Genomic DNA, 15,577 nt, shown 5'->3' on the forward strand with positions numbered 1-15,577 from the left:
ATGAGCCATCAATGCGACAAATACAATGGCTACAAGACTTGCATCTAAACGTATCATGCGTTTCTTAAGAGGGTTGATACAGCAGAAAGAAACTTTGGTTTCTATTGTTCTCAGAATAGCCATCATTCATATAGCAATGTAACCCAAACAGGGGTCTAGTAGTCTTATAAACGGGGCCCAGTGCAGTAATACACATTACATGACAAACAAGCATTGGCCGCGCGGCCTTAAAAATAAGGCCGCGCGGCCTCGAAATGAAAATAAGAAAAAAAATGTTAACACGAGTGGTGATGCAAGTTGTGCGCACGCGCGACGAGAAAAAGTGCTGTGCGCGCGCTTGTGTGCGCGTAATAGCAAGCTGGTGGTCGGCCTGGGTAGCACTTTTAAACCACCTACTAAATTTCTCGCAAGAGCAGCGCATGCGCCGACTCTAGCGTTACCTAAAAAATGATTCACATTGCCAGAGCTTGTTTTAATGCATGATGCGAGTGAAAGCTCACAAAATGTATGAGTACGGTTTAATTTTGGATTTACATGTAAAACAAGCATTTGTTGTTTTAATGTGGTAGTCCACTTGCAAAAGTTTAAAACAGCTGAAAAGACCATTTTTTTAAAATACAAAACAGCTGACAATACAACTTTGTAAAATTTTAAAACATAGCTGTAGGAGAGTAGGATCTGCCTCTTATGTTGCCCCCACTTTTTTTCTGATGTTTACACTGGTTTCTGGCTATAGTCTGGCTGGGACCCTGCTAGTCAGGGCCCCAAGCACTCTGTTCTCTCTAAACAACTTGGAATGCATATTAGGTGCACTAGTGATTGGATACTGTGGTACCTCATGAGCCCCTAGTATATGGTACCTTAGGTACCAAGGGCATAGGTACTTCACAGGCCTACCAGGGGCTGAAGCATGTATTATGCCACCCCTGGAAAGCAGACTAAATCGGACATCACAGGCCTGTTACTGCAGCCTGGGTGAGGTAGTGTTAGCACTCCTCACTGAAATATAGGTTCACTGTATCTCACCCTGCACACACATTTAAACCTGTCAGTCACCCCTAAGGCAGGCTCTATCAATCCTGAGGGCAGGGTGCTTGGTTTCCATGTGAGGGGGTGCCTCTGCCTGAGCAGGGCCCCTCTGAAGCTCTCAGAGTCTATTCTCTGGGGCTGTTTGTGAATGCGGTCAAACCATATACTCTTAAGTGCAATTATAACCTCACTGTTAATGCTAACTTTGGAATGGCTGCATCAAAACATGTTGTGTTTGGTGTCAAACGCTTTGGAATCATACCCCCACACAAGTAATTGGTGGGGGGAGTGTGATCCCACCCTTCTAGAGGGATAGACATGTACCTACTGTGGAAACGCGGTAGAATCCTGAAGAGCCCTGGCATCACAAAATGGATGCCACCAGTCAGACACTGGGCTGCCCTCCTGCTGATGACCGAAACTCGCAGTGGAGGAGGCCCAACAATAGGCATCCTGTCACAGGAAGGTGTGACCACCTCCCAGACAGGGTTTAGTGTATTGGGGCTGGGTGGGTGCACTCCTAGAGTGCTTTGAAGTCCTGCACTGGGGTAGCAGGAGGCTTCTCTGTGCATACACCAGTTCAAACCGGCTCAGGGGCTACCTGCCCCTGCTCTGGCGCGAAACTGGACAAAGGGAAGTGGGTGTAGCCACCCACACCCCTGACCCTACCATAGGTGGGGTCATAGAGCTAGTCCCTCCCTTCGACGTTCCATTACCTCTGGAAGACGGAAGAATCTCCCTTGGAGTCAAGGGGTGACTCCCCTGCATGGCAGGCACCCAATCTTGCAATCAACGGTTGCAAACGTTCCCGCTCGCGCCGGAGTCCAAAGTCCCTGGAGCCCAGGAAGAGGATTTCCTGACTTCTCCAAGGCCATCGTGAGTCCCCAGCAACACTGAGGCAAGTGGACCCCACGAGTGACGAGGAACCGCAATCCCTGGGTAACGTGTACTATTTTCGAGTGCAACCCCTTCACGACGTTCTACGAACTTGTGCATTGGACCACGTGTGGTCCAAGCCTCTAGCAGGATTTCCACCGAAGATCAGAGGCCTACCCCGTCCCGAGTGACCGTGGGCCCCTGTTGAGTGAATCCTCCCGAGGTGTCTTTGCGATCCCTTGCCGGTTGGCTGGTGGGTCCCCAGAAGACTTTTCTACAGTTCCAAAGGGCTCCCTTGGTTACTCCAGGCATGCCCTGACTTACCCTCGCTGGGTGAATCCCTCAGACATTGCTGGTCTGCACCGCTGATTTTTTGTCCTTTCCACGAGACTTGCTGTTACCAAGGCTTGTTAGCTCCAATCTGGTCACCGACACCGCAGTAAGCTGCAGACTTCGTGGGACACGCCGAATCCAGCTCCTGGTTGTCGACGCCTCCTGGACATCGTGGCTGAAGAGTCAAGACACCCGTGATCACCTGAAATCACCCGACGACTGTGGGCATCCATCTTCCTTGCCCCGGGTCACTGCCAAGTGACTTTGAACACTGTCCCCTCTGCTTTCAGGTATTCCTTCTTCTGAATCCAGCCTTGGATTCCACCGGACACTTCTCCTGTCTTCACAAGCAGCAAGTCTTCTTTGGCTCCCATTGAAAACGACGCCGCGACCCGACACCAAAAGACACCTATGCACCCGGCTTCACTGGGTGAGGTAACTCCAGCACTACGGTGCTCCTGTGAGTGTTGGCTATAGAACTACTTACCCTGTAAGTGAATTGCTTGTAGAATCTCCCGAAGTATCCTTAAACTTTAAATTTCCAACCGCGACTTGCTCCATTGAAGTCAATTGGGATCCGCGGCTGTGTTCTCACACTGCATGCGTCTCCCATGGGTCCTTTACTTACCTGCCTTGGGTGGATTAGTGAGGCCCCAGGCTTCTGAAGGCCCTAGGCCTTGTCTCCTCGCAAGTCGTTATCTCCAAGTCTCTTTTTTAGTATATGGTCTGGTACGCTCCTAGGGACCCAGCCATATTTGTGCATAACTTATTGTGAAATGTTGATTTGTGCATATGTTCCTGACTTCTAATCTCATAAAGAGATTAGCAGAGAGTTGTTAGTAATAAATACATATATATTTGCTATATATACACACCTGTGTGGTGTCCTTTCATTTAGTAATTCAAGAGATTATAAGGTAAAACAAGCTGCTTTACATTCCTCTAAAGATTTAGCCTGAAGGCTGCTCTCCACAGCTACCACTAGGATAGCTTTCTTTAAAAGGTTGTCTTAAACCTATCTACCATAAGAGTCGAATTGTACTGGTGCAAGGTGTCCACTTTAACTAGTGAACAGCATATACCAGGCCAACTTCTCACAATAGCAGACAAGTGACCAATTCTGCCATTTTAGCCAACAGCACTGTGTATACTGGGGTTGTGTGCCCATAGTTAAACTATTTAAAAAAAAAAGAAAACAAATACAACTAAAAAACAAGCCCCACAAAGCAATATGCCGTTGGTGAAGAAAAAAAAATGATGCTGATATACTATGTCATAGTGCCAAAGTGCAAAGTTGTGAAACTTAAACAAAAATTACGTTCCAGGCTTTTTTTCTTGCAGATAATCACGTTAAACAGCTCAGTGGGTGAGAGGGCAAAGATGCGTTTCAGATGCAATTGCAAGCATCGCACTGCTAATGGGCTAGGGCTAACATTCCTTAGAAAACCTAAAAAGGGCGTCATTTACATTAACAATGCGAGCAGCAACAGTTAAAAGCGTCAAGACAAACTCAGAAAGGAAAACTAATGTAATGTTGCCACTATTGCAAAACACATTCTCGCCTAAAACCTGGTGCAAGGTGGCGCGCTTACAACACACTGCGAAACGCTCTGCTAGGAGTACAAGACATGCTGCAGGTGCTGCCCGCGAAGGTTGCCAGTGGGTCGTTATGCCCATTCATTGTATTCCCTCAACAGAAATGGGGCGACTGCTGACAAAATCTGCCGACCACTGCACAATACAATTAAAAGGAGGGGAACAAAGAGAGGGTGAAGGGATGGGGAAGGAGGACAGTCTCAGAGAAGGGCCAACAAACTAGTGGAAAATGAGAACCAGCAGGGGAGCTGAATAACCTATAGAAATTTAAAGTGAGGGAGATCTGTTAAAAAAGGGCATGTCCGTGTTGGAAAGAAAGGGGGGGTGGGGGTCCAGATAGATTATAGATCCAGTAGGTATTACTGAGCTGGATCCAGGACAGCCCCAGTGAAATAAGCTGGCTGTGCGCAGTGCAACTCGCCAGCAGTAACGCATTCAGCAGCCCCCTACACTTTGAGCTTTGCATTCCGAGCAACGACCTGCTGCAAGTGAAGGAAACCTCTTATTTTCAGTTTCAGATGTACCTAACATAAAGTTTTCACGTAAAGGTCTGTCAGCTCTACTTTTGTTCAACGCTGGCTGCGAGTTGGCTAGCACGTTACACTGTGATATCAATACAACTGAAGAAAACAATGGCACTCAGCTTATCACTTCACAAGTGCTTAAGAACTAAACTGTTATGATTTTGAGCCAAGTTATTTTCCCAAGACCTGTATGTTAGATACGCGTATGCACTATAATGATGTCGTCTGACATAATTATTTTTGAGAAATTACACAAATAACCATGTACGTAGCACTTAAGTATTTGATCCTGCCCCCCCCCCCCCAAAAAAATCAAACTTTATAGCATTTTTAAATGAATAAAAGACTCCGAAAAAACAGCAAAGTTCTAAACGTATGCCTTTGCAGTGCGCATGGAGTTCTTTGATGCCGACACATAAGTCAGTAAGGTATATTACAAGGTCGTATATTGAGACCTGAAGGTAACACATCTCTTCAAGAAAATCAGTAACTACTGAGCTGTATACATAACGCAAACTTACGTGACCTGCATGTGGGAAATTTAGCAGCGGACACATTAACTCTATGCTGTTTTATGATGAGTCATGAAGAGCGAATCCTGCGATTGCACAACTCGCTGATCTCTCCAGAAAATATATTAACCACCATAGCTCTTACCTAAATTATACCTTGGAACTTGCTAGGTACACAATCTGGACGGGGTGCCATAGCCCCGTAAAATGATTTACATGCAGTGCGCTTGTGACCAAATAACTTATCCAGAACTCTTGCTGCTAATTTCAGCATATGTAGATTCCCCAGAGTACGCTCCTCGTCACTCCGCTGCCTTTCTGCTTCCAATCGTGACACTGCCAATTTTATGGGATGCTGGAGTCGTTTTCCCCCTTTCGAGTACAACATACCAATGAACATGAGCACTTTGGAAAAGAAAATAATTCTTGCCGTCTGGAGTTATACATGTCAAGCCTTCCAATGATAAGCGACAAACTTTTGGTCACGGATGAAGGGACCTATTATCACTGAAATTAGCTACGTTAAGACTGTCCTTAAAATATGCTGTTAAAATGGTTCATTATTAAACTGTGTACGTTTAATAGAAAACGTGACCCACACGAGGTTGGAATTCATTCGCTTTCCTCCTGAAGCGTATCTCTAAAGCAAACCAGGTAGCACACTGAATTCCCGCACCATGAACCGCAAAATCTACCTCCTGTAGGTTGATGATTAATGAGCTGTGCTGTAGGTGTGAGGAAACAGTTGAAAAGCGCTGTCAAAAGGGATATTATCATAGAAGAAGGCAAAGGGGATAATGCGTACGCTGTCCCAGCATGTTTCGCAACACCCATAATGTAGCGCTCCGCAGCACCCCGACAGCAGGACTCACCAGTGGGAATCCCCAGCTCCTTGGAACCGCGGCCGAAGCCCTTCACCACCTCCCCCTTGCAGAAGTAGGGTAAAGTGTTCATGGTGGCAGCTCCGAGGACGTCCGGGAAGTGCACACACTGTCACAGCACAGAACGAACCGGCGAATGACGCGAATGGGCATGGAGAGTCGCTATCCGATAGTGACAGGCAGGAGGCGGTGTGACGTCTCATCGTGCGTAGATCATTCACAACCACAGGCTGAGGGGCAACCGTGCTCAAGACTAGAAGAAAGACTAGACTGTCAACTTTACTGTTACTTCTCCGACAGCGGCCATTTTACATTACCAATTTCCTTCTTCCGCTAGGCATCTGAAGATTCATCCATGTACACGACATTGTTGGAGTCGAGTGACGACATGTTTTCCCTTCGCGACGTACTCCACACGATGCTGCAGGAATCCCCTTGGTTTTATTTTATTTATTATTTTATTTTATTTAATGCGTTTTTATATAGTGCGGACTTTACTCGAAGGTGTCAGAGCGCTTCACAATAGGAGCAGTAATAGTGGTTAATCCACTCATCATATGTCGGGGCAATACAATTATATGGTAGAACCGGCGGGGAATATTATGCTTAAACTTTCTTCTGCTTTATTAAATTACAGCTCCTTTACCAAGTAAATATACTTGAATTCATATAAAAATGTACAAGTACCGAGGCTTTACGTGGGCAGGGTCCTGCCGGTGCTCATTACCGCCAGCTCTAAAAAGCAGGTGCTGAAATGGGTCCCTATCGGGCTGTCCATTTTTGCCTTCACCCTCAGGGTGGGGAAAAAAAATCTTAACTCTGCAGCAGTTCACTGCTTTTGATGTAACTTTTTTTGTTGCAGTTCCATATTTGAGCGAACTCAGAGCGCTTACATGAGCACCAATTACATTACCAGGGGCACATTCATTTATTTTGTTGGTAGGTGTTATGTCCTGCAAGGCACGTTCTAGTGTCTCGACAGGCATAGAGTTTAGAGCCGCTCCCCTATGGGAGCGGGCACACTTGCACTTCCACACGCATCCCTCACAGGCGTCACGAGTGACGTGAGCCTGCTAATAAAAGGGCCCGGGTGCACATGCTCGTGGCTAGTTCCCAGTACTATATTCCGGTGTCTGTGTCTTCTTTCCTGCAATATGTGGGCCTAGGGCCCAGGACATAACACTGGCGACGAGGGTGGGATCCTGCGTGTGCCATACCTTCTGCACAGCTGTTCGTCATGGTGGTTTGCGAGGAAAGACGGCGGCCGTGAACTGCCCTGCTGCATCTGTACTACACAGCCTCTGCATCTGCATCCCCAGCTCCACGCGGCTCACAGTCATAGTGAGACTGCCGCAGTGTGGAAAGGGTAGTGCGACCTAGCGATTGGTCATCGCAGCGTATCAAGGCCCAGAAAGCATAAAAACATAACGCCGGCAGGACAAAATAAATTAACTGCCTACGTAATCTCTGGTTGGCCCAGTCCCCGACCTCCATATATAGCCCATACCACCCCTGCACTTATTAGCACACTGCTCGCAGGAGCAACACAGCCTGCAACACTAAGAAGGATACAGCGGCCCCACAGTTGAGGCGGTAGCACCACGATCAAAGGAGAAGTGTAAGCCTACGCCACCCACTACAAAGAGACTGGAAGTCAAACCAGCAGGGCGGGACCCTACCTGCTGACCGGTGAGCTGTCTCCTCTCAGACTGCAAACCGAGGCCCTGTTTATTCTGCTCCGTGTATCCCGAGTTTTCCTGAAGCAGTCTTCCAGCATGATGAGTGCGCCAGCAGTGCCATCTATGGCTAGTGTAAGTAAGTAAGTAAGTAAGTAAATCTTTATTGCTCAGTTAATTAAAACCATTGCAATTGTTAGCATTTAAAAACCATAAGTTAAATACAATTGGTGTTTAAAAAAGACAATGACAAATATGTATGTATAACGAAATTAGCATCAGGTAATAAAAAGAGAATAATTATAATGAATGCAGAAGTTTGTGCTTATTTCGGGCTGAGTATAGAATTTAAAAAGAAGGACTGTCTGTTGTTTTGCGCCTGGGTGTTAGGCCAAGCTATGGTATTTATTGCTGGGTCTGTTGGATCATAACAGTCCCCTGCAGTGATATTGTCTCCTGTTTTATCATTCGAGTGTCGGACCATTACCCATACTGAGTGAGATGATTCTTTTTCGGTTATGGATTTCACTTCGTTAATTGGCGTCGGTCTATTTAGGCCCTCTGTCATTCTTGCTTCTTTTCTGCTTTCTCCAGGAACTTGACAACGTTGCTTGCTAGTCGAATGTTCGTTCCGTCCAAGCAAGCCTTTACCGCCTGCCGGCGTGTTCTTATGCCCAGCCTGTTGAAGTGCTTTTTTAGAAGGGATCTGCGCTCTGCGTCCATGCCTTTGCAGGTGCATAGTAGATGCAGGATGTCTTCCTTTGAGATCCCACAAATTCAGCAGTTGATTGTTTCTTTGGGCCTTGTCCATGGGTGGAGATGATTTTGGACTGGAAGTTGGCCCAGCCGTAGACATAGGAACTTCTCCTTTGTGCGCCTAGTAAACCCGACTCCTAAGTAGCTTTGGCTGAGGCTGGTTGTATAACTTTGGATAACTGTCCAGCCATGGGCCCGGGTTGCTAGGCTTGCTTTGTCCTCGGTTAACGACATGGATCTAACTGATTTATTAACTGATTGTTTAAAGATATTGTGAGATCCACTGCTCGTCCAGGCTTCTTGTAGGCTCTGGAATTTAAAGAGTGGTTGAGGTATAGCGCAGCCGCACTCTTGCTCTTACTTTCCATCTCTTTCCATAGGTGGTGATTTAGGCTTGTGGGTTCCCCTCTCTGTATCTTGTGCCATCTTTTGGCATAGGCACCCATTCTCTCTAAGGTTTGATTTCTCAGGCCGAATTCCAGCCTGATTTGAGCCTGGGAGGTGTGGTTTGGCAGACTGAAGATTATTCTCATGGCCGTCGCTATTGTGCTATTCAGTTGCTTGGCATCCCTTCCTCGGAAGCATTCGCTTCCGTAGGTCAGGGCTGATATTAGTTTTGCCTGTAGCACTTGAAGCAGGGGTGTGAAACTTCGGCCGACTGCTTTGGTTTTAAGGTTCCTTAGTGCAATCCCTACGCTGATGCCCCTCCGTTTTATTGCTTCCTTTTGCTGGTTGAGTGAGCCCTTTCTGTCAAGAATTACCCCCAGGTACCTGTACTCCTCTACTGTTTCCAGTGTGGTCCCACCCATGTGCCAGTGAAAACCTGTTGATGATTTTTATGCATCCTCATTGTTTTGGTTTTTGATAGGTTGATGGTAAGGTTGTTGTCTGTTGAGTACTTAAAAGTGGTGCTGATCAGATGTTGTAGCCCTATCGGTGTTCTGCTTATTAGGACAATGTCATCAGCATACATTAGGTTGGAAGTAGTAAGGCCGCCTAGGCTAGGTGCGTGAGAGTTAGTTTCGTCCAGCAGCTGTGCCAGGTCGGACATAAAAATGTTAAAAAGTGTTGGAGCTAGGACACAGCCTTGTTTTAAGCCTTTCGTAGTCATTATTTTTCTTGAAAGGAAATCTCCTGGCCCTAGCTTTACTTGAACCCATGTGACTGTGTGAAGTAATATCAGCTGTGTGAGAAGGCCTGGTGGAATGTTCCTTTTTTCCAGTTTTGACCATAGTAAGTTTCTGTTGACAGTGTCGAACGCTGAGGTAAAGTCAATGAAACATACATACAGGGGAAGTTTAGCTGCCTTTGTGGCGTCAATGAGGAGCGAGAGAGCTAGCATGTTTGATGTTGTGCCCATTTGTTTGCAGAATCCTGTCTGGGTAATTGGAATTACTGCATTTTCTTCTGTCCAGTCCAGAAGCTCCTCTAATAGGAGACCAGCGTAATATTTGGCTTCGTTGTCAATTAGGGCTATTAGTCTGTAGTTTTTTGGGTCCTTTACGTTGCCCTTCTTGTGTATTGGTGCTATAATAGACCCTTTCCATGACGCTGGGATTGTTGCAGTTTCTGTTATCTGTTTGAAGAGTGGCGCTAGGGCTGCTGCCCAGTAGTCCGAATTTTGTTTATACAGTATTGGGGGAATCCCATTAGGGCCTGGCGCCCCCTCTGCTTTCCCCATCGCGATCCTGCTTATTATTTGTTTTTCCGTAGGGTCAGATGCGTTACTGCCCAGTTGTAACGTCCGTGTTGGACTTTTTTTGGTCTTGTCCGGTCGACTTATAGTTGTGGGCTGTGGCACTGTGTTGAAATGAGCCTGAAGATGGTTGGCCCAGGCTTCCTCAGATACATAAGAGTCAATAGTCGGAGTCCTGGAGTTCTGGAGTGAATTAACTGTTTTCCAGAATCTTCCGCTTGTGTTGGTTCCTTTGGCGTCGTGTAGAAGTCTTGCCCACAGTTCATCCTCTGCTTCCCTTTTGTCCTGCCAGATTGTTCTCTTTTTTTCCTGTTTTAAGTTTTGCATCTCCAATTGGATTGTAGGGTCCGGGCCGTCACGATGTAATTTACGCAGCCGGGTACTTGGCTGGGTGCAGAAATCGTCCCAATCTTTAAAAAGGGTTCGCCTCTGCTCCCCGCCAACTACAAACCTATTAGCCTTATAGATGTGCCACAGAAGATCTTTGGCAGACTCATACTAAATCGCCTCCAGGATTGGATTGAGGATACCGCGATCATGAGTCCATACCAAGCGGGGTTCCGAAGAGGCATTTCTACCACCGACCAAATCTTCCGTTTGAATCTTCTATACTGGAAGACGGTGCTGATCGAGGGCGGCACCCTTTATACGGTTTTTGTGGACCTGCGTGCCGCCTTCGATTTGGTGCCTAGGGACAAATTATGGGCGGTGTTAACGGAACTCGAGGTTCCCGCAGACATACTCTCAATTCTGAGAAGATTGCACCAGGGAAATTTCGCCAAGGTAAGATACGGCAGAGGAGGTAGTCTCTCGGACGCTTTCCCCGTTGACAGGGGGGTCAGACAGGGCTGTGTCCTTGCTCCGACCCTTTTCTGCCTCTTTGTCAACGGGGTTTTAAAACATCTTAGCGCCCTGAGTAACATCGACGCCCCCAAGCTGGATGGCAGCAGGGTCCCTGCAATTATGTTTGCGGATGATACCCTGCTGCTCTCCAAATCTCCTATGGGCTTACAACGGGTGCTGGACGGGTTCGCGAGTTTTTGTGCGGACCGCGGTATGGAGATCAATGCTGCCAAAACCAAGTATATGGTCTTCAATCCGCCCCCCACAACGCGCGCGAGCCCCTCTATAGGGGCCTGCAGATTAGAGAGGGTCTACACCTTTGAATATTTGGGAATAGTTATCAACCAATCCATAACTTGGGATTCCCATAAAATAAAGGCAAACATGAAATTGTCCCAGATGGTGGGTGGAATTGCTAGGATGACCAAAGGACTGACCTACAGGCCCTTTGGTCCACGCATACAAATTTACAAAGTTCAGGCCAGAGGGGCCGTCACTTATGGAGCAGAAATATGGGGCCATACATCAACGCAGAAGCTCCAGGTAACGGAGAATAATTTTCTGAGACAGTTGGCAGCCCTGCCGGTAAGCACACCTCTTTTGCCACTTAGATTAGATCTGGGGCTAAGACCAATCTCAGAGGAGCTGGGCCTCAAACCCCTTACATTTTGGTGCAAAATATGGTCCTCGCCAGAACTTTCCAATTACAGAGCGGAGCTGTCAGAGATTTTGCGCCTCTACAAAAACACGCAAATTCCATGGCTAAGTTACATAAAGCATATCTGCGAGTTATTGGGCAGACCAGACCTGTGGCGTGACCCAGAGTCGGCATGCCCCAGGGTCTCACGCAAACTTATCGCGAAGGCATATTATGAGCATAATGTACGAGTTGCCATCATGAGTGTGCGGGAGGGGTCCCAAATCGGCCACTTTTTGGCCTTTAAAGACTCGTACCACCTAGAGCAGATCTCTAATGATATGGGCCCGCCACTTACAAGGAAGCTCTACATGCAATGGCGCTACAGTACCCTCCCCCTCAGGGCGTATACGGCTCTTTGGGCACACTCGGATCACACAGCTCTTTGCCCTGTTTGCAACCACACACGTGAGACAGATTTGCATGTTATATTTTTCTGTCCAGCGTACCATAGAGCAAGGATTTATTGGCTCCACCCTCTCCTTAGAAACCTGGGCTTTAGACAGCATTTCCCAGCTTTCAGAATACTGAAAACAGATCTGTCGGCTCCAATTGTATTTGCAGTTGCCAAATTTTTAACATCAGTGTGGTTTACTCGCATGCATTGTCTTAAACTATTCCAGTAGAACGAATTAACTTGATGATTTCAGTACAATTGTGTTGTGTTAAATTCGTAACTGAAAATAATGCTATTTTATACTGTCATTATTTTATTGTATTTTTTGTACTCTTTTATGGTCCGAGTGACCGAAATAAAGACAAATGATGATGATGAATTTACGCAGCAGTTGGTTGATATTACTTTTCAGGTGTTTTATCTTGATGTTTTGGTTTGTTATGGCTAGTGGTGATTCTGCACCTAAAGAAAACACTAAACTAGCATTTCCAACCCCACACTGGAACCTCCAAGAATGGAGTGGCCTGCAGAACCTGGAGGCTGTCACAGCTGAGACAAAGGCTTACATTTTACAGCACAATCTAAGGAGAGGAACAAGTGCCCCCAAAAAAAGAAAAGAGCAAACACTCAGGGGATAGCATATGCTTAGGAATGTCATTCCTCGGCACAGCCAGCCAGCCTGCAGACATACCTGAACGGGAGTTGTAACGCTGGTGAGAGGACTGGTAGGTCTACCGCACACCATGACTCAGGAGCACAGAGACCATGCACAACTTCACCAAAGTGGGCCAAGACGTACACTATGCCCAGCAGCACCAATGGTGCCCCTCGTCCAGTACAAGAAAGGAAAACTTGCATGAAGCCCAGCACCTTCCATGGTGCCCAAAGACAATGCCAGGAGGGCACATAAATAATGCATGCCGAAGAAAAGTAGTGATGGTATATTCATAGTGAGTGACCGGAAGTCACAAAGGAGAATTAAGGGACTAACTAGAGCAGATGCCTGAAGCTGCAATTAAACCCCCTGCACAAGTTCTACCACAGACTGGAGCCACTACATTAAAAGGAGAGTGGTGGAGGAGCACACGAGACAGACTGAGCGTCTACTCACTGGCGCACACAGACAGTGAATGGCTACAAGGAGGATTGTGTGGCACCCAGCTGCCCAGTACTGTCTAAAAGAATCCTACAAGGAGTTACCAACCCTGCCAAGCATCCGGAGAACAAAGCAGGATCCAACGTCATGAGGGCAATGCCCTCGAGCACAGAGTAGACGGAAGGGAGATCCTCTACATCTCCCCCATGCCAATGGAGCCCAGAAGGGGCCAAATGCAGCACAGTGTCCTCCCTCACACTGCCTCAAGCAGGAGTTGTCAGTGACCCAAGGCTGACGAGAGGAGAATCGTACACCACAAGTGGCCAGCCGCCACCACAGCTCTCTACTGCCCGTGGAAGCCATTCCCTGGAGAGGGAACATCCGGAGTAGGAGCTTCGCTCCCTACTGCCCGTGGAAGCCATTCCCTGGAGAGGGAATACCCGGAGTAGGCGCATCAAGAAGCTGCCTGAAGAAGGAGCACCAAACATGTGTGGCTGCTCGCCATGCAGCCGAGAAGAGCGACTGAAGTTTCGCATGAGTGGTCCGGATACCATTGAAGTTCAATGGCCCCATTGGCCTTGTTAGAACCTGGTGCATGTCATTGCACCCGAAGAAGAAGAAGAGTGGAAATCGTGTCACCAAGAAGAGCTGGATGAACGCAGATGTGTCAAAGATAACGAGAGGAGAAGTACGAAGACTCGTAGCACCACAAGCCAAGAACATCTCGAAAGACACCAGACAGCCACCAAGGCGGACCAACGGCCCTGGCGACAGCACCAAGGGAGAACCACACATAAGCCGCAGCAAGCGCAAACCGCATTGCTCCCATCGCTTCACAGTGAGACCGTCCAGCCCCTAGTGCCGGCAGGTGGAGTCGAATGGCATCCCTGCCCCGGATCGCTAATGCCAGAGGTGCAAGAGAAGATTCAGAAGAGGCAGTGATGTGGCTATGACGTCCATCCAGAAACCTCCTCTCCTAGCTGACCATCGCCACCTGTCGTCCAGGCCCAATGGCAGCTACATCATCAGTGCCATGTGCATTACACTACACTCTGCAAGACAAGGAGAAGTGGGACCAGAGGGTCTGCACCCAGAATCGGACCACCAGCTGAGGTCAGAAGAGGAAGTCATGAGACGCAGGGCAGGACGATGAAGAAAACCCAAGCTACAACAGGAGTGAGTCCTGACACAGCGACAGCAAGGGAAGAGGGGGATAACCCGAGAAGGAACTGGCAACCGCACAGCGGGAGTCCAAGAGTAAGCCGCACAGCCTGCACGAACCGAGTCTCAAGCCTTACGTATCTCAGCGTGTTCATCACTCCTCCGTCATCAAAGTCCCAACAGCCCAAGAAGTCCAAGCACACAAATGCAAGTGCCTCCCCAGAGAACATGGAGGTACCTGGCCAATTCCTGCCTCAGGTGATTGACTCCAGACCAGATGCCTGCATCCATCAAGACAAGTCGTCACCCGCCGTCGTCCAGATTCACCACACGGCTGGCAATGCCACCATGCCAGTCCTCATCACGTGCGTCAACCGACACCATCTCGAATACACATGGAGTGGAGTCCTACGCTATTGCCAAACTAGCCAACAAGAAAGCTCAGAGGCCTCCTGCTAATCTGGTCTGTACCTGAACTGCGGCAGCGAGAGCATGTCCTGACCAAGATCCATACACCCTTGAGGTTTGTGCGAGAGCCTGGCTACTGGCTCCTCGGTGGTTCGCAGCTGCCCCCAGCCGGCACACAGCAGTCCCATGGCAAGCCCGACGAAGGGCCTCCCCCGGCGGGAGAGCTGAAAGAGACATTGCCCCACCGAAAGGTCACCGGACACAGCAAGACAGCCTCATAGAGACTTCGGGCAATCCAGAAATGATCCAGTGAACTTTCACCATAGACTCCCACCATGATCTGGATGCACCCAGTCAATGAGCTGTTGTTAATCAACCCCACACACCATCCTCCATGTCAGCGAAATGAAGCTACCTGGGACAAAAGGACTTGATTACACCTGCACGTTCCCAGTGCGTAGCTGACGTCTCCAAGCAAGCGTTCGTGTCCCAAAACGGTTAGGTTAAGTGATGAATGCCTGCTGACATTGTCCTGCTACAGTCGGAATCACCAGTCCTTGTCTGCTGTTTCCTGGATGCCTGACCCGAGAAGCTGATGGACACTGTGGTAGATAGTTCATTACTGTTTATCCCTACAGGTTGAACTATAGAGCTTTTGTTTTATTACAATGTGGGAGGAATGTTATGTCCTGCGAGACACTTTCTAGTGTCTTGACAGGCATAGAGTTTAGAGCCACTCCCCTATGGAAGTGGGCACACTTGCACCCCCACACGCATCCATCACAGGCGTCACGAGTGACGTGAGCCTGCTAATAAAAGGGCCCGGGTGCTCGTGGCTAGTTCCCAGTACTATATTCCGCTGTCTGTGTCTTCTTTCCTGCAATATGTGGGCCCAGGCCCAGGACATAACAGTAGGCATGGGGATATAACGTGAATTGCGCAGAATAACAGGATGTTGAGCCGACACAGAGATTTGACCTGCTTCTCCAACTCCGAAGTTGACAGCTTTAGCCCTTAGGCCACAACCTCTCATACAAGAACTAAAGCATTTTCGATATCATATACAACAAAGCCATAGTTGTATGTTTGCATGTTG

At 48.0% G+C, this 15,577-nt stretch overlaps 1 protein-coding gene across 1 annotated transcript in view; it reads right to left on the reverse strand.

Annotated features, from left to right (window-relative positions):
* Nucleotides 1-5,996, reverse strand: part of RFK (riboflavin kinase) — a 108,382-nt gene extending 102,386 nt beyond the window's left edge. The window contains exon 1 of the mRNA XM_085633087.1: nt 5,743-5,996. Coding sequence (XP_085489213.1) covers nt 5,743-5,824 — 82 coding nt within the window. The 5' untranslated portion in view covers nt 5,825-5,996. The remainder of the gene's footprint in view (nt 1-5,742) is intronic.
* Nucleotides 5,997-15,577: the final 9,581 nt, after the last annotated feature.

Source organism: Triturus cristatus, chromosome 2_1, assembly GCF_964204655.1.
Source record: "Triturus cristatus chromosome 2_1, aTriCri1.1, whole genome shotgun sequence".
NCBI lineage: Eukaryota > Metazoa > Chordata > Amphibia > Caudata > Salamandridae > Triturus > Triturus cristatus.